The following is a 26,679-nucleotide window of genomic DNA, read 5'->3' on the forward strand; positions in this document are numbered from 1 at the left end:
TTTCTGAAATGAACATATTCCAACATAACATGACTCATTCAGATAGTTATGCAAGTGCCACGTTATCTAACACAGGAACTAAATTTGAAACATTTGAGCAAAATATGGCTGTCTTCAAAAAGGGTCTTTACCACACCATCAAAAGACAAACAACAAAACTGTTAACAGCCAAGAAAATATATTTTAATCATTACAGGGATAAATTCCTAAGGGACTATATGAAAAGTAGATTAAAGTTTTTGCCCAGTCTCCTTTCAGTCAAAAAGCCGTTTACTTTTAACTGCGACCATAATACTAAACCTGAGGTATCATTTTTATCAAAAAACTATATGAAACAGGAATATCCAATATAGAAAATTTAACTATTAAATGGGTACTTTCTTTGGTTGCTGCTGTTCCACTGATAGAATGGTGTTAAAGCAAAGCTCATTATCCAAAGAGATCAGTGTTACTGCTTAAAGACTTTTAAAAATGTCTGGTTGCTTGACATTATCTTTGCTTTAATCTCCCCCAATCCATTGAGACACAGATTACTTACAAAACAACTCACCACTTCCCAATTAACTGCAGCTATTATTAGGCCGATCTTCACACTTAAAGCCTTTGTGTTCGATCCGACTTCATAATCTTTGTGCTCAACTTACCTTCAGAAACGTTATCACTTCATAACAAAGTCCTTTTTTCTTTTAAAAGCTCAACAACGCCATGGTGTGAACTGGTCAAAAATAAATAGCAAATCTCTGCATGTTTCCAGGTTCATAAACACCTACCATCCTCAGTGTAAAATTAATCACCATCACAAAGAGGCAATGTTGACAGTATTTTATTTACATGTGTACATTTTAGTTGATTTTTACCAATAAAAAGACTGTACGGCCACATTTTACCATTAAGTTTCAGCTGTTCTTGCCCAATTTAAGTGGAGCACAAAAAAAAAAAAAGAAAGTTAATTGTCCCCCCAACTACTAAAGAATAGCCGAGGACTAATTGGTTTAATAGGCAACAATTGTGTAAAGAATGAAGTACACTTAAAATCTAAACCAAAGAATGTTGCGTTTACTGCCATTCAACTAAAACGAGCAAAAAGTAAAATACTTACCTTGAAAAACACACAACATAGGAAACGGCCAAAACTTATAGCTACATCTCAGCTATTTTTAAATGGATGCTTACGTAATTCACTTTCAATTTAAAAATAACAAAATAAAAAAATAGATTTTGCTCAAATTTACCAACAGATGCGAAGAACTTAAATGTTTTTGGGAAGATATCAAGCAAAATAGGTTTCCAATGGAATACACCCTCTACACAGTACATCTTGTTTTCTTTTAGGACCAAACACTTATATTTATTGGACACCTATTGTTACAAACATTTGATGTAAGTGGCTTTAAAAAGGGAGCATGAAGGTAAAGACAGGGTGAAGTCAAGGCGCCTGTTGCTCTTGAGCAGAAGTAAGACTTTAAGGACTTTATGACAATTAACAGCAGACTGAAGGGATGTGGTTGTTTTCTTTGCAACATAACATGCAATTCCGCTAAGATTCCTTTTCGTGGATTAAAGGCCGTAAGAAAGTTACTTCTTTTTTGAACTGGAGCCAGACTGGGACGATCCAGATGAGTGGCCGCTGCGCCTGAAATCACACAAACATCGTGGGAAGAACGACGCGGTCAGCGGGCTCGGCCACAAGCACACGACGTATACATGAAGCAAGGTCACCGCATGTGAAAAGTATTACAACGTGGCAAAGTGTGAACATCAGTATGTGAATCTGAATTCCCATAAGCGAGCCAACAGATGGCTAGTAATAATCAGTGCCATTGTGGTATTCCACAGAAACCCAAACCTTTCGGACGAACGTGATCTAGAACGCCTCCGTTTTCTCCCTCCAGATGAGGACCTGGAGCGACTGCGCTTCTGTCTCCTCTCAGGTGAGGAGGAGGGTGAGCGGGACCTCTTCCGGGGAGAGGAGCCCTTTCCAGACCTGGAGCTGGATCTTTTGGAGGAATAAACCAAGCACTAAAGTCAGTACAATCAAATCGGGGTCTCACCAGTGTGGATATTTATCAGGCTTCTCTGCTTAGGAGCACTTAACTATGAATTAATGGTACTGAGAAAGTTTGACCCGAGATGCTGTATTGGTTAGTGATTAAGTGTCCTCATAGTGGCTTTAAATCTAGGAAATATTTAGCTGCTTTTCAATATACCAGATCAAGCGGGTAACACTCCCGAGAGAGGCGTGATAAATACCCCAGAAGTCATTCTGGAGGCCTGAGCGCTGTAGCAGTAAAGCTCAATCAAGCTAGTCAAGACTTGCACTATTTATGCTCTCAGACCTAAACGAAACGTGCATCAATAGAAAGAACTATGCAGTCTCTGCTAAAAATGTGAGCTTAGGAGTACGACTGTTCTGGAGCTTTCTGCCCCACACATACACTCTCTAAAGCAAGAGAGTGCATGTCACCTCATTCACCTGGAGTGAGACCTCGAGCGAGATCCAGATCTGGAACTGGAAGAGCTTCTAGAGCGGGACCTGAAAAACAAAAAAATAAAACCTTTCCAATATTTTCTAAACATAGGGACACCAACTATGTGCATGTTCAGTGTGGCAACGACATTTAACTTGACATCAGTTTGAAAGAGAAATTACTCCTGTATGACTGTAGATAATGTCATCCAAAAGGGAAAGACAAAACAACTCATCACTTCCATACAAATGGTGCACAGGAACCAATAGTAAGGGCAAAAGGAAAATTCAGGTATTTCTTCAAAGCCAAACTATAAAACACATAAAAAAATAAAAGAAAAATGCAATCGTGCCATCTTTAGTCAAAGAGATGTCAAAAACCCAGCAACAGAGCAGTGAATCTACACATCAGGTTTCTTACATTGCAAACAGGGAGGGGTTCAGAAAAGGAGGGGGAAAAAACAACAACAAGTTGGCAAAACAGCAAATGTAATTGATGCTGATCATTAAATCAGAAGGAAGATTGAGCTGATACTGACATTTTGCCTGGAGTTACCCTTGACCTGTACCCTTTTACCTGGACCTCGACCGAGAACTGGAGCTGGAGGAGCGGGAGGAGGAACGGGAGCGGGACGAACCGGAGCGGCTGCCCTTTTTCTTAGCTGCTTTTTCGTCTTCATCACTGGCAACGAGGTCGTACTTTGACAGATCGCCATCTTCGTCGTCATCATCACCATCATCGTCGTTGTCGTCGTCTTCTTTGTTCTTCTTGTCGTCGTCGTCATCATCATCGTCGTCCTGGATAGGAGCGGTTTTTAAATTCTTAGCATTTCGCTCGGCTGCCAGCGCAACAAATCAGATTTTTAAACATTCAATCACTGATCTTACGTCCAATTTGTATTTAGACACGTCACCATCTTCGTCATCATCCTCTTCCTCCTCATCTTCATCTTTTGGTACTTCCTTTTTTTCGGTTTCTTTGGAGGATGACGTGCTGTTGCTCTTCCCGCGGAACTTTTTCTTTTTCCTACCAAACTGTGGATAAACATGACAAACACATCCACTTGATTCAGCCCTCTGCCAAGGACATCTTGTTACCATATTTGTAACAACACTGAATTTTTTTTCCTCCTTTTCCCCATTTTTTTATCCCAGGGGGCTCACCTCATCATATTCACCATCAGATTCCTCCCTTTCAATATACTCCACATTTTCCCTTTCATTAAAACCTCCACCATAACCTTAAACATCACAGGGAAAAAAGAGAAGCTGATGGGCATCAACCAAACAATATCTGATTTATTATTATTTAAAAAAAAAAAAAAGAATTATTGGGTTACCTGTTCTCTCTTCAAGCTTGGCATATTTGGGAGTGTTGCACATGTTGCACTCTGACCGTCTAGCCCAGTTCACATTTCCACATCTTAATGAAAGCAAGCAGATAAATAATGAAATAGTTTAGTTTTCTAACATTTAAAAGAAACATGTTTTGCCACAAACTGAAAAAACGGCCAGTGATGCTTTTAATTAATTGTATAAATAAGTCCGACTACTATTTGCATGCATCTCTCAGGCTTTGCGACAACAGTCTGTGCAGCAAGTCTACAATCATCACCTACGTTTTGCATTGCCAATCATTGGCACTGAAGAGGCCTCTGCTCTTCTCAGCAAGAGTTTTCCCAATTTCTGTTCCTCCTGCTTTCATCATCTTTGCCTCTGTGGTTTTCTCTATGGAAACAAAAGAGTTGTTTCTTTCTTTCTTTTTTTTTTTTTTTTTTTAAAATGAGTGCATTAAGCTTCTTTGGGATACATTAAATATCACACAAAGCAAAATAAAGGTTCACCTCTGCCACATCTGTTGCAGCTTGTTCTCCGAGCAAAATTCACATTTCCACACCTGAAAAAGCAGAATGAACAAGTTTAAAATGTCAGAATGAATTGAGTGTGCTGCAAACAGTGGGATTATTCTCCTCTCCATGTGCCACACCATTAGCTAGTAGTCTTCCTGTCCTCGTCAAACACCTCGTTTCAAAAGCCTTCCCACCAACATTTGCAGCCGGCTACGCTTGTCCGACCCTTGTTTAGCGAAGTTAAAAGGGAGCACTAGAGCTGTCTTTGAATAAAGGCTCTTCAGTTACGACAACATTGTAAACACCACCCACAATAGTGAGTGAAGACACTTACTCCAACCCACACGAGCGGCAGACAGCTAACATGCTAACTTGCATGGTAGCGCCTGTATTAACAACCAAACCTTAGCACGTAAATTCAGATAGGTCCCTATTCATAAGTGTGCAGTCGACTCGTTGTGTTTATTCTACATACAGATGGGCTACAGAAGTTACAAGTAAAAGTGGAAGTTACTTTTTTTTGCTTAACTCTTAAGCATTAGCAATGACAAAATGGTAGGAGGCCTAAGCTAACTACTGTCAGACAGTTAGCATTATCATCAAATTAAACATACGTCTGCGGCTAAATTTAACCCTCAAAGCGTACAATGCAGCATTGATTATGTGTGTGACCTTACTTTTTATCTGGACAAATCCAATCTCCATCGCTGACTCGGAAACTTTTTCCTGACATTTTCGTGCCTGGTGGCTCGCTGACACGGAGGTATGCTCACTGTGTTCATGCAGCAGCAGTTAGCTAGTTGATGCCTCCCACCACTGCTGCTTTCATGTACTTTTTAGTGGCTCGTAAATCTTCAACTCTATTCCCCGTCATTTTAAGAAATTATATTGTCATAACGATTTTACACGCTAAAAATGGTCAAACACCGGACAGGTATGTACTTCGTATCGTATTGCATGAACAGACGTAAGCTATTAAATGTATAAATAAGCTAGTAGAAAAAGACTATAAATGTGATATTTCTGAAAACACCTAAACGACACTTTGACAAAGGACAAGTCATCTTTAGAAGAACGTCTACTACATACACAATGAGAGTTATATCCAACTAATAGTTTCCAGCAAATGTATTAATATTCTCTGTGTTGTGTACTCATTAGATAAAGGTTAACAATAAATTGGTGCTTATCAGTCAAAGATCAGCTGAGTCTAATGAGACAATATACCATAAAATATGATCATTTAATCAGCTTTTGAAAATCAGACACATTACCAATTATATTACAGTTATATCACTTTTGTGGATATTTCAGGGAGTAAGGCCTCACTGACCTATATCAAAGAAGATATTGAGCGTAAGGCAAGCGATCTCCAGGTTACAATAATTTAGCCTGGCTTATTTCAAATTTATTTATAATAATGAGAACCATTACATCTACTCAGGTTGTTAATTATTTCAAAATTGAGGATTAAAATTTAGCTGTGTAAAATCCTTATTGACCAGTTCTATTGCTTTGCAAGGTAAGCATTGGCCACTAGATGGCAATTAACAACCAATATTTAACACTGCTTTCTTCAGAGTCTGCTGTTTTATTTGGCTTTGTCTGCTCATTGACAGTTACTTTTTCATCTCGATCGGGGCTGTCTAAGGTTACTGAGAGGGGGAAAAGTTACATCACTAGTGCTAGTGTCTCTGTGTACTTGTATGTAAATGTACAACTTCAACAAAGTGTTTTATGGAACCTCATGAAAAAGGGGAAATAAAGATTTATTTTGGATTATGCAAGCTCTGCTCTATTTTTAGTGCCATTTTTAACAATAGGATAACAAAGGCATTATTGGGCCTCTATTCAAAAGCTGTTAAGCACAAGTGTTTCGGGACAGTATTAGTCAGTTAACTGGATCAGTTAAAACATTAAAACCACCTAGTTAACATTGTGTTGATCCTCTTTCCCCTAAAAAAAAAAAACAGCACTAACCTGTGGGACACAGAACCTCTGAGAGTGTCTTGTAATGTCTGGCTCAAGGACACTTGCAGAGGATCCTTTGGGTCCTGTGAGCTGCAGGGTGGGGCATAACCAGTAGATGCTCGACTGCGTTGGGATCGCAGGACTTTGGAGTTGGACTTTTTGCTGTCCTTTTAGGTTGTCGTTAAGTAGTTCTTGGGGTGTGACAAGGTGAACTGCTATCTCTTCCAGTCTAGCATCACATTGCTGACGCAAGAAGATCAGAGATATTCTTTTAATTCGTCAGTGTGTTGGCTCTAAATGTTGGGAATGAGCCATGCATGTTGTTACCTGCTTATATACACGTGTGCCCATTTATAAGGGTCGTCCAAGTATCTCCCCATTAGGAGTCAGTGGAACAGATTGATTTTATTAATCTCCCACAGATTAACTTGCAGCAGGGAAAAGAGAGTGTGAGACAAACACCCTTATGTGGTTGTCAAATGTTTCTGCTGAAATCATACACTTATATAAGTAGCTCACATTCATGCAAAGTTGATATAAAAAAAAAAGGATCTGACTTTACTACACTGGATTAATATCTGCAGGGGAATTGTGTTTACGAAGCTTGTCATTAAGTTAAACAAATTCTGGAGTTCAGGTCTGAAGGTTTCCTATATTTTCCATAAGATACATAGAAAAAACTTCTTCCTTGAGAGAACGGTCCTTTGATACAAAACAATGAATATTAGTTAACATTAGTTAACATGCAGAAAGTGGTGGGTCATATGTTGCCGACAGATAATTCATCAATGAGGGTGAAAGAAGGGCTAAAATGATAGTTATTCATCGTATGGTAAAACTTAACAACTGCTACAATTTAGATTCCAAGCTGTTCAAGAACCACCTCATCCACCCTTTTTGTCAAGAACAAAGACCCCTGGAGGTTGCTGTCACAGCTGGTGTGTGACCCTGAAGCCATGCCAGCAGGCGTTTCAGTAGGATATTTCAGCTCGAGTCTTTTATTTTCTTTCCTTTGCTCGAGGTTTCCTTTTGACAATTTTTGACCAGGGTGAAATGACATTGCTGAGGCACGTCTCTCAAGTCTTGGGCCAGATGGGTTTATTTAATTAAGTTCTCTGGAGATGAACTGAACAAGATTTTTTTTAATCATACATTGTTATAGTCATCATGTATCTGTTAGGTGGACATGTACTTGATTTATGAGCCCCTCACATGATTTATTAGGACTAAGGGCCAGGAAAGATAAGATTCAAGAGGAGAGAGAAGCATGGTTTTTTATTTAGTCTCTTGCTGTTACAGGAAATTATTTTCAGACATTCATCTGTAGAATTCAGGATATAACATGGAGCCCATGAGTTTCATATTGTATGGAAAATACCCCCTACATGTGCTCTTTGAGATCTGTTTACTTCACCTGTTTTTCCACACAAAAGCGCTTATTTTCTATCTGCTCACAGATCTCGGCTCAGGATTTACTTTATGGTAGCCATCAGCATTACTAAGAAAGAATGAGGGAACATATGAAGCAAATGAAGCCATGAATAACTAATAAGGAGACATTGCCAGTGCTGTGCTCATTTGCAGCATAGAGTTGCATGAGAGATTCAGAGACGAATCAGGCAATTAAATAGCACTTAGGTAAACAACATTCAATTATACTGAAGTGATGTCATGCTTTCTTAACTTCACTGTGTCCTTTTCTGGCCAAGTTTGACCCACCATGCGATTATATCCTGGGTCAATAACACTACTAAGATAACTTTTTCATGGATATAAATGAGGCTTTGGCTTGACTTGCACCGTTTTCTAGCCCAGTGGCTGTTTTACGGCTGAAGGGTTCATGCACAGCGGAGTATGTGACAGGGAAAAGGCAGCCGTGTATGCAGGTTTGGAAAAACCTGCTGCAAGCCACCATGACTTTCCAGTACTGACAGATGGCAGAGAGCTCTTCCACAGGGAAGAGGCAGGGTGAGGGTGAACAGTTGGAGGCTGGTGGCACACACTATCCACTTTCTTCATCATCATGACCCAGCATTAATCAAGGGAGGTGTGGCGGGGGGGCATGTTTTTCTCACATGCAAAACAAAAATAAGGTTGGGTACTATTTGTTGATTGGATATCATTGGTGGAACGTGCTTGTGTATCACATTGTTTCTGCACATATGTCAGTGTACGGTCCACAGCACGGCAAGAGAATTAGCCGTATGAGTTCCCACCTTCAGTAGGTGGAGTGTAAGGTGCCAGAAAACCCCATCAGAATTATATAACGCAGACTACTGCACAGTGAAACAGCTTGTGCCGGGAGATGTGCCACTGCATTGTGCCGTATCTTCTGTCCTCTCATCCGGTCCTTATCACTAAAGCACATTCATTTTGGGAACCAGAGAGCATGAATTTCACTGTCCAGTCTCACCTCTTCTTGTTCAAACGAAGCCCACAAAATGTGATATGGGGTGCAAAACTTGAAAGTAATAAATCTGTTGTTTAGTGGTAATAAAATGCAAGATGGAACAACTTGCTCTAGATCACCAGTTTTGATTGTGTAAGTGCATTAGAGCACTCATTGCTTAGCATTCATCTATACAGGCAGTTTGTTTGAAACCATTTTTCTCTTTTTGTAACTGTTCATTTAAATGTAATCTTTGTTCACTTTATGCAACATCTATTCTAAAAGAGTTGGGACACTGTGTAAAGTGTGAAGAAAAAACAATATGCAATGATATGCAAATCTCATAAACAAATGTTTTATTTACAAGTGAACAAAGAAAACAACACATTTTGTGCAAGTGCCATTTTTGCTGCTCATTACATATATTGGCTCATCTTGAATTTGATGGAAGCGACACATCTAAAAAATGTGGGGAAAGGGCCATGTTTACGTTTGTGTTATGTTGTCCCATTCATGTCTGACACGTGATTCTAGCTGCTCAACAGTCCTGAGTTGTCTTTGTTGTATTTTGCATTTTATGATGCACCAAATGTTTTCAGCTGGTTAAAAAAGGTTTCAAAGAACCTGAATCTTCCTATGCTGCCTACGTAACCATGCTGTAATAACAGATGCAGTATGAAGATTAGCAGAGTCTCTTTGAAATATACATGGCTTTCTCTGAAGAAGTTCAATGGGGGCATATGGTGCTCTAAGACCTCTACATACCATTCAGCATTGATGGTACCTCTCCAGATGTGCAATTTGCCAGTTCCATTGTCACTAATGCATCCCCATACCATTAGAGATACAGGCTTTACTGTACTTAGTCTGTACTTAGCGTTGATAACAATCCAAATGGTCCTTCTCTTCTTCAGTCTGGAGGACACAGCGCCCATGAGTTCCAAAAAGAATTCAAAACTATAATTTATATGATCACATATATCACACATAAAGGAACAGTTACCACTTTGCCTCTGCCCATTTTAAATGAGCTTCTGCCAACAAAAGACAGATGTGGGTCACATGTTTTCTTCTGTGCATAATAGAACTTTAACCATCATTTGTGGACGGCACAGTGAACTGTGTTCACAGAAAATATATTCCGTAACAAAATAAAGCCTGTATTTGGTGCCGTATCACCTAAACCCAACAATCATAAACATCCAATAATGATTTTCAGTTGTATCTTTTTATCACAGATGTCTCACAATCTTTTTATGATACTATTTACTGTCGACCATAGAATATTCCAAGTCTTTTTCCAAGAACAATCCTTTCTGCATTTTTTTTGCATATTGCTTAACCTTTTCTCATCTTTACTTCGGAGAGGTGTTGCCTTGCTAAGGTGCTCATTTCATTTTTAGAAAACAAAATTAAAATCATGCTCTTTAGTGACGACCATAACACTTTAATCTTCAGTGATCTTCAGCTTCCTTCGCTGACAGTATCCATGAATCAGGTCCAGCAGATCATGACAAGCCAGACAGTTGAAGGAATGATGTTGGCACAGAGACCAGTCATTGTTCTTCAAATGGGCTCAGTGAGTAGCACAGATACAGTGCTTACAAGGTGAGAGGCGATCTCTCTTGATGGTTCCTTTGTGACTGAATAAAATGCAATATCTAAACCCCTGCTTCTCTCAAAATCTCTTGAAGTTGGTATGGTCTGACACTTATTTCTATAGTAGCTGCACATCACTTTACACTGAAAGGAAAAATTATCACTATGAAATACTATCAACCTTGCACAGTAAATCATAAGGATCAGTTATGTGATAAAACATATCATAACAAGTAGTTATTTCTATACCATTGCTGTTGATGCTCTTTTGATAATAACAACAGTGGGGATGTTGAAGGGTGAATCAGACCATTTATGAAGTGTCATGACACCAACATCACTGTTTCATTATTCCTAATGTATTTGATAATCCACCACACTAAGGTCTGCTTTTTGTCGTACCAGAAGATGCAAAATGAATGTGTAAGGTTGTTTTGTGTGATAGGAAATTGACAGAAACACAGAGCTAAAGGAAGACGAGATGGGCTCACAATAAACAAAGCTCAAAGTGTAATTAAGTGACCCGACTTTTATTAGAAGCATTATCTTGAGAAAATTGTTTTTGTGGTTTGATGCACTGAACCGTGTATTTGATCCCACAATTATTCTCCTGTTATCTGTAACCCTCCCCAATCCATTGCTCTTTATTCGAGTGAAGTTTCATGTCTCCAAGTTGCTGCCGGGCTGACAGTTACTGAGGAGGTAATCTGATTGTCGTATAGCAACGCCTAATGCAAGAAAATAGGAAGCAGCTTCAGAGCAGCCTTGGCCTTTGCGTCATCTGGCTCTACTCTTAACAGTGACATAGTCCTGGCAGTGTGGTGATTAATGTGATAGGTGGAATTTGTCTCGTTATGTTGACACCAGCTGATAAATTCCTTGTAAACAGCCAGTCACAGCTGTTAATGCATCATCATAATCCAGGATTAGGAGGTGCTAGGCATGGCCAATAAATGCAATTAGGCACTGACAAAATGAATTCTCCCATACTCTGACTTTCCTATGCAATGTGCATTCTGAGGGAAAGTCAAGTGTGTCTTGTGATTCTGCAGGGTCAGAGGGGTATAAGCACACTGAAAATATCCCCATTAAGTAAAGAATATCTAACTTAATTTGTGTTCCCAACGATACGTAATTTGTGGCATATCAACTCCAAGTAAGATTTAAACGAATGGAAATAGCCCCTCTCGGCTCCTCTTATTTATTCTTAATCATGGAATTACCAAAAGGAGAGTCAGTGTAGAAAAGTCAAAGTGGAGCACCACACATGCCGAGTGTAAAAGTGTGCAAATATCACAGAGCTGAAGCTCATAATGCAAATGCTGTTTTTCACCCTTATATCCTGATAGCTTTCTGAAGAAGACAAGACAGGTGACTTTTAAATCCAACCGGTTGTTAGAGAGGTCACCAAAGCAGCCATTAACTTGCTGTCACTCAATTCTGTCATGCCTCATCGGTGTAAGGTGAGATGCATTTCTTCATGTTTTTACTCACCTGACTTATTTTTAGCGCCTGGGACTTCGGTGCAATGTTTTTGTAAAGATTTAAGACACCCCCATCCCCACCACCACTTTCCCCAGCACCCAGTCAACCCATCCCATTACCCGAGTGATGGTCAATTGAGATGATCAATTTGCATAATGGAGCATTAAATTGGGCCCATCACACCCACCTCTCAGCAGCTTGCTCCCTTGGAGGACTCACTGAGAATGGCAATTGCTCTTGAAGGGGGGACATGTATCCTCCTTGCTCAAGTATCCTTTCACCATGCAGGCGGAGGCATTTGGCTGGTGAATGTAACACCAGCCACTGAATAATGCAGGCTCTTATTCATGAGTAATCTGTTATGGGATTGAAGTGTTCATCCTAAAGGTGAGTTCAGGAATGTGAGATAATATTCAAAGTTGATGTATTAATAAGTAGAATGACAACTTAGACTGAACATTTGAACTCACTTTTACCTTTGCCTTGTTGCCTTATATTACCTGCTTTGACAAAGATATGCTTTTTGTTAGTTTTTCCCTTTTATGAAAGTACAACCTTTTATATTGTCATTAAAAAAAAAGAGTCTCTGTGCTTATGTGTTCATATTAGCTTAACAATGTGTTTAATTACAGCCAACCTCTAAGTGACCAGTGGTTATTTCTTGGACACAGAGCAGATCGTTTTGATTAACGCCCACCAAGGAAATCTAAGACTGTTATCTTAGGCAGATTAGTTGAGCCTTTTAGAAGCATGTCAGCGCCTAAGGACCTGTGACAAATTGCATCCAAGGAGCTGCTTGGAATTGAGGCTGACGGACTGTGATTGATGTGTGTGCTGTGTGAGTGGCAGGGAAGAATGAGATAGAGCAGTCATGTTCTCTTTCTCCACCATGTTGGTTGTGTTAAAAGGGATTTCTCTGAGGGTAATGCTGTCCAGAGTACAATATGGCAGCAGCTCTTTGGTATGAGGTCTTTGTTAGCCGGCTGTTAGTAAGTGCCCATTTGGCATGGTGAAGGTTGGTGGCTGACAGTTGAAGCGAATTTCCTGAAATGGAATGCACACTAAGATAGACTCAGATGTTTACACAGCCTCACAATCCCTTTTGTCCATCAAAGTGACATTTAATGTCTTTTTGTGACATCTAATACATTTTCACAATAGCTTTCCATGGAAAAAACACGGGGCACATAAGTAATTTGCTCATGTCATGAATAGTAACTGGAAAACTTTAATTCCAATGCATGAGGGCTACCTTTTTCTGCCACAGGCAGCCTGCTGGGCTGGTGGCAGCCTATCAGCCACGACCTGACAGGTGATTGACATTAAAGTACTGAGGGATTCAGAGGTAGTTGTGAGGCAATGATCTGATGTGTTTTCATGAAGCTTTTGTCAGGTATTTTTGTGACATTGCCACTGGATGACAAGGGTCCGTGGCAGGTAATTTAGCTTTTTGACAAGGATTTTACCATATCAGCCAAACGTTAGGTAGGTTGATTAAAACTGTTTACAAAGAGATTGCGTTAAAAACGAAATCTTAAATTTCTCAAGAGAGTTACAGAAACCGCTGATTTAGAAATGATGTGTGAAAGTATTAAACTGGACGAGAATGTGGTATGTTTTAGAGGGCAGAGAAGTACGACGGTATTCAGAATAGCAGTTTTACATTTAAATGACACACCTATAGAGTTTTATGAGATTTATGTTTCCTCTTGGAGGAAAGTCAGACTACTTTAATTTAAGTAATTTAGTTGTACATTAATCTTTTCTACTTTAAAGTTTTCATGACTGTGCTTGTTTTGGCATGTGGTTGTTTGGACTGTAGGTGTGTATGCAAATATGCCTGTCTTCAAATCTGCTCATATGCGTCTCTGTGGGTGAGCCTGTTTGGATAAGGTTTGTCTCTGTGAGTCTGGAGCCTCACACAGCCTGGTTGGTGGGGGGATTAATTGGTTGGGCTCTGCATGCATGAGTGCGATCTAATTTACCTCCATCAGTTGATGCACAATAGTAAAGGTCCCTGAACAGGCAGCGATGAAACACATCTGAAGGTCTTGTTCCTGTTCAGTGTCTGGTCTGGTTAGTACAAGTGCAGCCTGGTGCTTTTACTCAAGGCTGTCACTAAGGCCAGAGTAAAAACATCCAGCTGTCGAGCTGGAATCTAACCCTTTCCTCATTTCATTCTAAATGTCAGGCCCGAAAGACAACATGGCTGAGTATTTGCTCCTCTACACTCCAGATCCATACTATTAGCATAAATGGGGAATCAATTATTTCAGCCCTGATGGAGCTGATTATGCAGAGACAATAAAGGCAGAAGGAAGGAGTCATAATTACAAGATGACCTATGTTGGCTTCCCACCATCACCAGTGTACTACTACTATGCTGGTATTTCATGGGTGAATTGGTAATTACTTGATAAGAGCTCCAGGAAACATTGGCCCACTTTGTCCATGTCTTGCATTGCAGCTGTTTTAACCACTGCCTACCACCAAATCCAGTGCCCTCCCGCAACACAGACAAGACACACTCATCATGCACATACACTGAAAACAGGTTGACTCTTCGACTCGCATTAGACATCAGATATTACTGGGGTGTCACACTCTACGAGCTGCTGCCCATTTGATGATAATATCCAATGTAGCACTCTGTGGGTTGAGGTATACAATTCAAATGGCGTTATCTCCTGAGGCAGAGGTGCTGCGATGTGCCAGGCACTCGGCAGCACAGACCACAACCAGCTCTTGCACAGAAACAGGGCTTACAACTTCCATGTCGCGTCTGTCAAAGCGAGAGAGTAGGCAGATGGAGCGAGTCAAGGAAATATGTGTGAAATAAAATGTGGAGGTGTGTTGGTGGGCCACAAGTTTTATCTGTAGAGTTGCTGCTGAATAAAAAGCCTGCCTCATAAAACTGCTGGATGCCAGGGGAAATGCCAACGAGGCAGTTTTAAAGAGGCACAAATGACAATCTGCTAAATAAGGATTGTGCCCACATCTTTTACTCCAATCATGACAAGAAGCACACTCTAATCCATTAACCCTTTTACTGAAGTCAGTCCCATCCAACTTTCATAACTCAGCTCACTCCACCAAGCTCCTCAAGCAGGATCATACTTGTTCCTTCATTTTATAAACATGTCTCAGCTGTAGTGGGAGGCCTGCTGAATTACTTCTGAGTGACATTAGTAAATGTGTTGCAAGACGTTCTGAATTATTTACATTTCTGGAAACACATCGTACTCCTTTGAAGCTCTCTTCGTCATACCCTAGTAATAATGTTGACTGTATTCGCACGAACAAGCAGCATCCATGCATGTTTCAGTCTGAGCAGGAATCAGTGTGAGATCAGACACTGCATCGTCATTTCTGCTCTGCCGTCCCACAGCTTGCTTTGAAGTGCCTGGCTGCAAAGAATAACGAGGATGCAAGGTCATTTGGGATGACTCGGGTACCAGCCCACACACACACACTGAGAGAAACCTTAAAATCACAGCAGAAGAAATAAAGAAATGGAGAGAGGAGGACACAGATGTGAGGTAACGTGGTATGGAGAAGGAAAGAGACAGATATTCAGGATCAGTCAAAAGTTTATGTTCTACTGCAGATGCAAAGAACAGCTAGTCACAGGAAACAAACTGGAGCACTGCTAATATTTCATATAGTCACTCTTGTGACTGTTAATCACTATTACACAAAATGTTAAATCTGCAGGCATGAGTTGACTTGCTGAATATGAGAACAAGAATTCTTTCAGGTAATAATGATACATTTATTGTGACATAAAACTGGAGGGGGTTTTCTTGATAGACAGAAGAATAAAATGGCCTAATGGGGTACCATCAAATCATTGGAGAGTCAATTTTCTCTCCCCACATCAGCAACCTCAAATTCCTTGCAAATCCTTGCCACATTGCTGCCACCTTTTGAGACAGCCGAGCACAATTGTGTCTGGCAGATGTCAAGGCATTTTGGCAGAGCAACATAAATCTGGGACACTTGGACTCAACAGACAGGACATCCTCTAAATCGATACCACCACCAGAGGACACTGTTGATGTATTAGACCAGCAGATATATATTTTTCTTTATTATCATCACCATTATTATTGTTGTTGATGATCCAACCTTTTTTTTTTTTAAATGTCATTTTGAACTACTTGAGTTTAACAGAGCACATTTAAGACAAACAGGTGAGTAGGAATATGTTTTCATCATCATGGTTAAATTGGGTTATTAAATAGTTGAGAGGCCTCTTATCTCATACTCCGTTTGAGAGTGGATATGTGCGTGGAATATAGTGAGGTGTTATATGGCTAGCTATTTCACTCACTAATAACCTCTGTTGAAATGAGAGTTTTGGGGACTGAGATAACAGACGATTATCACTCTGTGTTGTTGTGATAAGCGTGGAAAGGAAACGACACAGAGACATAGGGCATGGCCAATTATGAATATGAAAACCTATTCATCGAGCCAAGACCCATTCTTTTCAGACTGTAACAGCCTGGCACAATAGCTATCCTCTGCTGATTCCCAAATGACTTCCTGTCATGTTGATACAGATACAGGTTTAGTTGCAGTGTAAGGGTGTGGTGACTTCTAGATTTGGATACCTAATCACAGAAAAAAACACTATTGGATTATAATGCAACATTACCATCAACATACAATCTTGTTCATTTGCATGTCTGTGAATGTGCATAGCTACAGTATAGGAAAGGACAAGTCTGGAAAAAAAATGAGAGTACAGACAGACTTAAAAATATTTTTTTTGCACAAATTGGTAACAATGTGTTGTATATCACATCTCACCATAAAATGACAATAACATCATTCTATCTCTCATATTTCTACAAAGATCCAATCATATTGATACAAAATTGGGTTTAGTGGATGGCAGTGTGAGTATCAGTGTTGACATTTAAATGCAATGTCTTCTCCCAGCAGTCCTATTAACTTCCACTTATCTTAATAGTGAACTATTAGTTTGGACAGTTCTTTCGTCCAGTATTTCTCTTTCATAATGATGCAGAAACAGCTTTGTGTGAGGGGCTTTGATTGTGAGGCCTTACAAAACTTTATTCATGAATCAAAAAAACACCCTTTCATACATAAGTACTTGTTAAACAGAATGTAGACTCATTGGATTTGAAACCAGTTCGATAACTTATGATGTTATCAAATAAATGTATTCATAACTAACCATAATTTATTGTAATGGAAAAGTACAATAATAACAACAAACTATATTCCGTTTTTAATAATTCTACGGACAGAGAAGGACTCCAGACAGAAGTTTAATCCAAGAAATGTCATTGAGTAGGAGCATCTCTACACCCTGATGTTGAATGTTGTCTATTAAAAACAAAGTTTATCTGTATTACTTGTGGAGATCATCAACTAAGTTGTTGCTAAACTACAAAAAACAACACTCAAATCCATTCATGGTGATCTCAGCAGATTGCAACCACACCTCTGTCTCTGCTACACTTAAACTTCCAAAAACTTTGATAACTGATTAATATTTGATTTTATTTCCATTTCCATTTGGTTTAATTTTATCATCTATATAAAAAAAAAATTATACTGCAGCACTATTCAGTTAATTCAGTGATTAATAAAGTATTATCCAACTGAGTTGAAAGGAATTGAATTGAATAAAATTCATATTTGCATTTTATCACAGTCAAGTGTCAAAACAAAGAAAAAGATCACTGGGAAATCAAACATCACAGGACAGTGATGATAAGGCCAATGGCACCTGTGCTCTGTAGGGCACCAATTACAACTGACATACAGCTCCCCTTGGAGCTACAATACTGTCTAATCTAGTACTGAGGAATGGGTTTCTATTCCTCGCTTATCTAGCAATGTCTGGAGGTTTGGACGCCATCACACACAACTGCTCAAGAAATCTTTTCATGTGGTTTACAGCAGGTCAGGACTTCTGGCCAGCTGAGAGAGAAGCTCAGTATTGTTTGTTTCAAAATATTCCCTAACATGGAGCCGTTCCTAAGCCAGTGCGGATGAGCATTGACAATTCAGAGCTTTGGCACCTTGCCTGATGTGCTTGATGAAGAGTTGAACATCTGGTTCCAGTATCACTTAGCCTCACCAGGGTCAGTCTGAAATGAGTGCTGCAACAATGCACAATCATGTGGTGATTGACATTCATTCATGTGATTGCATTTCTTTTGGATATGCTAGCCTAAAGCAGGCCAGCAGCTGTGTTTCTCAGTGCTTGGGCCAGTTGTGGGATTGTGCAACGTCGTTAGAAAGATTTCATTTCTTGGTAATTTTACAGCCCTGAACCACAAAAGTTTCAGGAGCAGTCAGGGGGTAGGTCAAACCACCTGAGAAGTGAATGCTACTCAACTTTGGAAAAAAATCATTGTTTTCAGCCATAAGTCAGTGAAGCTTAACAGGAGAAAATTTGTGAAGCAATATTTGTTTGACATTAGAAACAGGAGTGACGTGTTTTTAGATTCTGTGATGTACAATATGTTTTAAGTATGTACAAATTGTGTATTATGCTGTACATGCACAAATATGTATTGATTGGCCTTTTATTTTAGGGTGTTGCTGATTGCAGGAGCTCCCCATGGGACTGTGCTGTCACTTTATAAACCACAGACTGTCAGTACAATTCTGGTTCACGCCACCTTCAGAAATTTTCTGATGAGTTGACTGTTGTTGGGTGTATAAGTGAGGAGGAGTACAAGGCACTGGTGGACGGATTTGTGGAGTGGGCTGGATGCAAACACCTGCATCTGAACGTCAATAAGACCAGAGAAATGGTGATCGACTTCCAGAAGAAGAAGACGGCTTCTCAATCACTGTGCATTTATCTATCTATCGATCACAAACGTTAGTAGTGTTTGCATAATTACTCTTACAAAGAAAAAGACAAACATTCCAAAATCTAGCATTTAGCATAATTTTCAGTCAACACAGATGTGTAGCCATGACGACGTGGAGAAAGTCTGAAAAAAAGAAAGTAGCTCGTTACAATCCATTTATTCAGGAGTCGCGCCTAAGGCACACAGAAAAAGTAAAGTGAGCACCACCCATTTGAAATACCCCTGTCGCAGCCCATAGCTCAACAACACTTAGCAACAGGTTGACAAGTGTGATTATTTAAGCTATGCCGCTGATTGGCAAATTGTTAGTTCTCCAAAGGTGCTTATTAGTCTGCTTGTTTTTCAATTAAGAAAGCCCTCTTTCATGTCACGATAGCAGACCAATAAGTGTGCTTGATGGAGTGGATTCAGGCGGATATTGTTGTCTTTATACAGATTTCAGCTACCTAGCTAATGCCGCCAATTGAAGCTTCATATTCAACAAACACATCATGGAGTCATGGTAAGCCATTATGTAAGAAAACGACTCATATTTTCTATATGTATACCAATTTTTGTTGAGGTTTGCTTACGTTTCCGTTTTTTGAACTGGAAATCCCATTAAGAAACAATTTGTTGTATAAAACCAGGCTTTATTCTGTTGAACGACTTGTTTATTTCAATATAACATCCCCTTGCAGTCCCAAGTCCTGTTAACGATCAGCAACATGGCTACAAATCTGAGCATAGTAAACTTCTTTGCAGCTGTTTAATGCAACCACTATGCCCTCCAACCGACCCGGTGCTTTCTCCCAACATTCTCATCAGCTTCCACTTACATTAATGGCAACTCTGAAATTAAATGTCAGGATTCAGCTAAAACAGTGAAATGTGTTTCCCTGGTTGTCTCTAACCTCTGTATATCACTCCATATCCCTATTTTCCACTTTCCACTCTTGTTCAAAGCATCTTTTCCCCTCATCACAAAGCAGAATCCCATCATTGCATGCTGACCCGCATGCTTATCCAGTTTATGGGAGATGTGAAGTGGGTGTATGTCTACTTGTATCCCCTAGGTATAGGGATATATTCTGTGTAATCCCACTGCAGACAAAAAACTGCACTAAGTCTCTTTAATGTATATTGTTTTATTTTAGGGTGAAAACTTGGTTTAAGTGTAGAGTAAGGGGTTATTGTAAGGTAGGTTGTAGTTAGGTATAAGTCCCCAGGAATCGCTTAAAAGTGGATGTGATGTCCTCTGAAGTGGCAGAAACATGACTGAGTGTTTCTGTGCTGAGGTGCTGGTGAATGCACAGCAGTCAGGGAGGTGAAGCACAGAATGTGTTGCATTTCTGAAAGGATGTTTATTTTTCTCATGGCTTTCAAAAGGCTGATTCATGGTAGTGATACGTTAAAGCTGCAGCTGTTGGTGTTTGTGCTTGTATTATGCACATCCAAACATGACATTTTGCTATTTCTTGTTTTGTATTAGTCTATTTACAGAAAAATATATGTAATTAACAGAGTGCTGCTTGAGTCTATGACAAATAGGAAAAGGTACAGATGTTGAGAAATGTTGATGTTGTTGTTGAGAAATCATATCTCCTTAGATAATCTATCAATCGTGTATAAAAACAGTTGAGTGCTATCTCCATGCTTTTTTTTCTCAGAAACATCACTGGCCCTGGAAACAAGCAGTGGCTCTGAAGCACTTTTAAATATTTCAAGATTCCTCACGTCAGTGATTCCCAACTTGGGGAGTAGGAATCATAGGGCTCTGATAAATATGAAAACTCGCTGAGCTTCTTGCAAACATCTGGAGAGGGAGATTTTGTTTTTTACTTGAATTACTTGCAAGCTGTATCCATAGTAAATGTCATCTGTGATGCAAATACTCTAAGCAAACATCACTTTGAGTATTTCCATGCATAACAACTGTAACAGCTGCCAGTTTTAAGTAGGGATCTGAGGGTGAAGGCCAACAAGGTTGCGATTATGGAAATAATGCATAAAAAGCTTGAAAAGCAAGAGCCTTTCCAGGATAATGTTATAGCATCATAGAAAGCCAAATAAGAGAGTTAAAGAAGAGCTAATTGGACATGTAATGTGCATTCTGACGCCTAGAAACAGACTGGCAGACTACCAAAGAAATGATAAAATCCTAAGATTACAAAACAGGTTAACAAATGTTATTAAGGTTTAGAAAATGGTTTGGACAATTGTTTTGTGGATGTTTAGAGTTCCAAAACCTTTACTAAAACAATTCTGTGTTTGTAATTACTCAGCTTGTTTCCTGGGTTGTTTGGCAATCGTCCATTTATTTCTAAATTATATGCTTTCAGTTAATGTGCAATTAATTTTGACCAGCACAGAACATGGAATTGTTGTACTGTAAAGAAAAACAGTGAATGTACTATTCACACTACTTTTGAGTTCATAAAGCTATATTAAACAAACACTTAGATAAAATGGCTGAATAAAGGAATATACAGTATATATATAGTAAAACGGTTCTTTCCTCTCTACTTCTGTGTGCTTTAATATTCATTTTTACTTCTGTGTTTGTGGAGTCAGTCCTTTTCCATATCTTCATGCTGGGGAATAACTGTTATGTGGTCTCTGGTCTGTTTGGCAGAACTTGGAAGTTGTTTGATGTCTTGATGATCTGTTCATATTTCTTTTCAGACTATGTTTAACTTTGTTATTCTGATTGTCCAAACTGTCTTTTCATTTTGTCTGATATGTAAACATCTGAGAGTCTCTCACCCCCCCCCCCCCCTTCTTCTAATAATGGAGAGTAAGCTGAATATGTGCAGACTGTAAAAGCTCTTGAGGCAAATTGGACTCTCAAGTTAAAATGGGCTTGACGTAAGTTGATTACATGCACAACCTAAAAGTCTTATTGAATTAAGTTTTCTAACTTTGTGCAATGCAAGTTTTTGCTGGTTGTGTAGACTGCAACACCTGAAGCTGATGATTAAATTACAATATCCCATCCTCAACACAATCATTTCAGCAGTGCTATAACACTGTTTTCTGAGTTTGCTGCAGGCAAGTAAGTTTTCCATATACTGCATTGGTTGAACCTATAATATATCAAACTGTTATATTTCTTCCTGAGTGTTTGTACAGGCATGTGATTGTGCAAAACGTGTTTGAGTGTTAGGGTAGTGTGAGTGTTTCTCTACGTCTGTGTGTGGGTGTGTGTGTGCAGTACAGAACAACTGACATGGCTGTCAGCTTGGCTCTTGCCCAAGAAGCCACATCCAAACATTCACAGCTGTTGGGACAATCTTCTGTGGCAATCCTGGCACACTTTCACTTTGAAATACATGCTCACAATTCATTCTGATTCCATTATCGGCTAAGTTGAAATCATGTTGCGTGTATGGAATTATGTGGAGAAGAGCAGGAAACACTGAAGAGCGTTGATTCATCACATCTCTGTCTCATTACAATGCTTTTGATGATTTCATCACATCGGGGCTGGCTAATGAGTTTGAAAGGCGAGTGTCTGCTCTGCTGAGGGCATGCTGACAAAAAAAGCCTGTGAGCCCTCATGATGGCTTAGATGAGGAGTGGCCTTGACAGCATCACACAACAGAAAGCCATGCCAGATACAACCTCCTTTATGAGCTAATCAATCTGACTGATCAATAATGTAGTTTCAATCATTTCAGCTCCTCTAATGGCACTCCTTTACCCATCCTCGCTTATTGAGGGTGTGTTGTTGGATACAATATTTATGTATTGTGTGTACCTCTTTATCCTTGCCAACTCCTCTTTGTATCCATATTTTTTCCCTGCTTTCATCTTTTTCCCTCATAATTCTCATATCTTTTTGGCTGCTGTTTTCCCACATGGGGATACCTTTACAAAGATAATATAGCTCCAATACTTCAGCATAAAAAGAAGTGAGCATAAGTCTGTGCAATGCCATTAAATGGCAGATGAATCTAAATTATGTCACTGGTCATTAATTCCATTATTTCAAGTTGACAAGCAGACTCTTCCCCATTATGAATGATACAAAAACATGGTCCAATAAAAGTGATCACAACTGGGATAACTTACACACAGCTGGGCAAAGTTGTGATTACTGAAAAAACGGAATTTAGCTTGATGAAATAAAAATGACCTTATATCCGCATCCTTCAGAATCAAAAGAGGCTATGGACAAGCTGAATTAATATTCAATGTTAAAATTCAATTAGTACTGGGTTAATATTCCAGATTCACAGCAGAGTTCAAGCAGAAATCAGGAGGCACATAAGAGACTTCATCAGACTTTGAACAGAAGTTATCAGTGGGAATCTATATCTCCGCAGTAGCTCTGACTGTATGTAGGGCAGTGCATTATTCCAAATACTATGGACACAGTCCAAGAAAAAAATAACCCTGCTTGCTCTTTTGTAGAAAACTCCAGGATCCAAGATCAAACTTTGCAAAGGAACACGGAAAGAATCATGATTTTCCAGGACCAAGGAGATCTCAATAAATTTGTTCAGTCAGAACTGGGCCGACGTGATTCATGTGAACTTAGGCTGCAGCTGCAATTATCATTTTATTTTATTAATCTATAGATATTCTTTTTTTTTTTGATAAGTCAGTTATTGTGTATTTAGCTGATTATGAATTTGGTAAATGTACCAATGAATAATAAGGCAAGGCAAGTTTATTTGTATAGCACAATTCAACAACAAGGTGATTCAAAGTGCTTCACAGAGACATTAAAACAGAAGAAATAAAAAGCACGATTTAAAATTTAAACAAAAGAAGGAAATAAGAACAATAGATAAAATCAGAAAAAAATATATATATGAAGTCATATAGTCATAAGCATGACTTCCATTAATCTTTCAGCCTATATTGGGCTTGTTCAGGCAATTATAGCATTATTTTGGTCAATATTATGTTTGTGATCATTTATCATAATTACTGTACTTTGAAACTTTCAAAACAACAATAATTAAACTGTCTTTTAAATTTCAATTATTTTTTTTCAATAACAGTTAGATAAAATACACTTGAACATCACCAACAAAGAAAAGAGATGACGGTGAGGTGGGAGACACAGTTATTGGTCAGGAGTTGTACAGACGGTGCTATAGAGTGTTTGTGATCATTAAAATTGTCTTTCAAACCTGTGGAGGTCTGCAGGTAAAGATTGGAATTCCAGGACTACTTGTGCACATCTTAAGACCTGCCCTGAAGCTGTGGCGAACAACCCTCCGCCATCCAGGGACTTTTGAGTTAGTTTTAAACACAATAACCAACCAACAATCTAACATAACTCACTGTGATAGATACAGTGATACCCTGACGCCTCATTGTTTTGAGGTCGAACAGCCCCAGGACGTTTTATTTTTAGGTGTTCGTGCATATCAGTTGTGCTGCTGTGGTAGGCCATTTCTGTTGTTTCGTTGTTAGTCAGGTCATTTTGAGGATTTGTCAGTTAAAATGAAAAGAGCGAGAAATACAAAATCCATCATGAACACTTATTTTCATTTTATCACAAAATATATTTTTCTAAGACTTTTCTAAAAGCGGCCCACAGCTAAGATTGTCCTAAATATTTATCAGACTGCCTCCATGTGGCAGCAAAACGTTATAACATGTGTTTGTGAGCGACAATGTACAGAGGTCCAAATTAAGCTCTTCAGTGTGAACCTGTCAAGTGCTGCTCGGGGCAAAGTCCCCACAGTGAAACACAGAGGTGGGAATGTGATGACAGTGTCTTCGTGAGTGCAAAAGGTGTTGGGGAGATGACATTTACAGATGGCACAATGAATGCCTGGACACAGGAATAACACAGGAAATACAGGAAAGAAAAAAAAAGAGTCCTAGTTTCCATAGGTTAGTACAAGGATGAAATGAAAGCTATTGTCCAGTCTAGTATTCAAACAGAATTTAATCCCAATAAAACACCTTTCATTCTGAAGAGAAAGACTGAGCAACACAAGCCCCTTGAGAAACAGATGCATTTTCTAAAGAATGGGAAAACATTACCACTCATATCATAACAAACTTCCTCCTGGTACACCGACTACATTTGTTCTACTGATATTTGGTTCATTTTGCACTGGCACGTGCTCACTTCTTTCATATGATCTGAAATGGGCATCAAATATGATCTATAACATCAACATTGTTTTATGATGTGTAATTTTCAGTTATAAAAAGAAGGTCAGTCTTAGTCCAGTGAGCGGGTTTAACACATTTCAATCTGGGGCACTTGATTGTAGCATACAAAGCAATCCCCGTGGATATAATCTAGGATTATCCTGTAGCATTGCTTATCCCTCCGCATCTCTGAAATGGATTTTCCAAAGACATCCACAAGCACATGGCCTCAGACTGTACACTGGGGCTTCTGTCATCTGTGATGCTGTTTTCGTCCATATGTGAGGGTGAGATCTCTGAGGAGCGGTTTGTGCCAGTGTGGCCCCTGATGATTTTTGCTGTCTTTCATGACCAGAGGCAATGGCCAGTGGCATTGTGCCAGTCACCATGGCATATCATTATGTCCATGTGTGAGACCTCAGAGAGCTGTCTGCTGAAAGGGCACAGACACTGTGGGTGGTGGGTATCTTAATCACAAAGTCTAAACGCTAATCCAACTTCTGCGAGCCTTCCTCAGACACTGGCCCATTGTCAGTCAGTTCTTCTGTTGACAGGCAAGGTTTAACTACTGTAGCACTTCTATTCTTATATTTCCTATATATCTTTTTGCTGTATGTGTGGAAAAAGAATACAATTTGAAAAATCAGCTAATCTATTCCACTCATATGCGTTTTTCTTCAGATGGATTAAAACCACATGGTTAAAGAAAAGTACAGAGGTGACGACCACTGTATCTGACAACATAAACGTTTAGATTTTGAGAAGAAATTCTGTGTTGTTGTGATGTGGAGCTGTACCTTACATTGTAAAGCTAATCTAACAGACCAAAAAGACAGTTCTGTGTATTATCTACTAAACATATATAATAATATATAGCAGAAAGGTCACGGGGTAAAAGTTATGAAAAATGTTATTTAGGACACCATAAATAACACCATACATTACAAGGTTGCTAAAGTTAAATGCCCTGAGTATAATCCATTGATTATATTTGCACAATGAAGCTTGTGTTTTTAATGGTATTTAAAATAGTGGAGGAGAATCACAGTGGAATAACAATATGACATTCAGTTTGAGGAGCTTGATCGCAAAAAACAGGTGAAGAAAAGTGACTTCTTCCCATCTAAAACAACTCAACCCTTAAAAACTTCACAGCAGTAAGAGTGAACGCTAAATAAAGCGATTATTTTACACTGTGGCATTTTTGATCAGACAGTTGTTTACTTTGTCTCTTTTTCTCTCAGCCTGATAACATCCGTGTTGCTGCGTGTCATTGCATATACACAGCCTGCTGGATGTATCCTGTCACTGATCAGCGAGTCTGTCAGGAACTGATTTTCCAAACTGAAAGCACACTGACTGCTTGTCTAGGTAAGACACTGACTACTCGCAAGTACTTTACACAACCCCACTTTAAAAAAAAAGAAAAAAGATAAGATAAGAAATATATAAAATTGGGACGAAATATGGGACGAAATACAGTAACACTTATAATCATCAAGTAGCCAGTCTTTTAGAGATCCAGGTCTTCACACAGTTTTTAGTTACATGAAAAAGCTCTTACTGTCATTATATGCTGGTCTTCACAAAGACTTGAGGGCTTTTTATAAGCATTTCTGACCAAACCAACTCTAAAAGAGAGGACCAAAAACAATTCAATCAGACTTATGAGAGAACAAAGGAGATTCAGTCAACATTTGATCCTCCATTAAAAGATTATCTACAAGTGAAAGAGGCCTGATTAAGGTAATTTTTTAAAATACTGCAGTCAGAAACGGTGACCTCTTAGTGTACATTTCCTTTAAACTAGGGGTTCCCAAACTGTTCAGCTGTCGACCCAAAGAATGACAGTGGCAGATGTATGTGATCCTTGAGCAGGAAAACATTATGGCAGGGAATAATTGTTCACCTCTTTCTATCAACAGATATTTTTTTCAGTAATGATGTTACAAT

The 26,679-nt window shown here is 39.1% G+C and overlaps 1 protein-coding gene across 4 annotated transcripts; it reads right to left on the minus strand.

The window, feature by feature from the left end:
• Positions 1–807: 807 nt before the first annotated feature.
• On the minus strand, positions 808–5,123 carry zranb2 (zinc finger, RAN-binding domain containing 2). Of its 4 annotated transcripts, none has more exons than XM_072389385.1 (10): positions 4,995–5,123; positions 4,312–4,364; positions 4,087–4,195; positions 3,808–3,890; positions 3,632–3,708; positions 3,356–3,502; positions 3,045–3,232; positions 2,474–2,533; positions 1,847–1,996; positions 808–1,633 (listed from the first exon to the last, which is right to left on the minus strand). In XM_072389385.1, the coding sequence occupies exons 1-10, from the start codon at positions 5,048–5,050 to the stop codon at positions 1,576–1,578; spliced, it is 981 nt and encodes a 326-aa protein (XP_072245486.1). In that variant the 5' UTR covers positions 5,051–5,123; the 3' UTR covers positions 808–1,575. The 4 variants fall into 4 exon arrangements, with proteins under 4 accessions (XP_072245486.1, XP_072245483.1, XP_072245484.1 ...); XM_072389382.1 differs by having other exon boundaries at positions 3,045–3,265; XM_072389383.1 differs by having other exon boundaries at positions 808–1,996.
• Positions 5,124–26,679: the final 21,556 nt, after the last annotated feature.

This window comes from Leuresthes tenuis, unplaced genomic scaffold (assembly GCF_036924035.1).
Source record: "Leuresthes tenuis unplaced genomic scaffold, fLeuTen1.0.hap1 SCAF_7, whole genome shotgun sequence".
In the NCBI taxonomy this organism is placed as follows: Eukaryota; Metazoa; Chordata; class Actinopteri; order Atheriniformes; family Atherinopsidae; genus Leuresthes; species Leuresthes tenuis.

Coding starts and splice junctions, on each gene's coding strand:
- zranb2 (XM_072389381.1), bottom strand. CDS start 5,050: ATGTCAGGAAAAAGTTTCCGAGTCAGCGATGGAGATTGGATTTGTCCA. Junction 3,891..4,086: donor AATGATTGGCAATGCAAAAC/GTAGGTGATGAT, acceptor GCTTTCATTAAG/ATGTGGAAATGTGAACTGGG. Junction 3,503..3,631: donor CTGATGGTGAATATGATGAG/GTGAGCCCCCTG, acceptor GTTTATCCACAG/TTTGGTAGGAAAAAGAAAAA.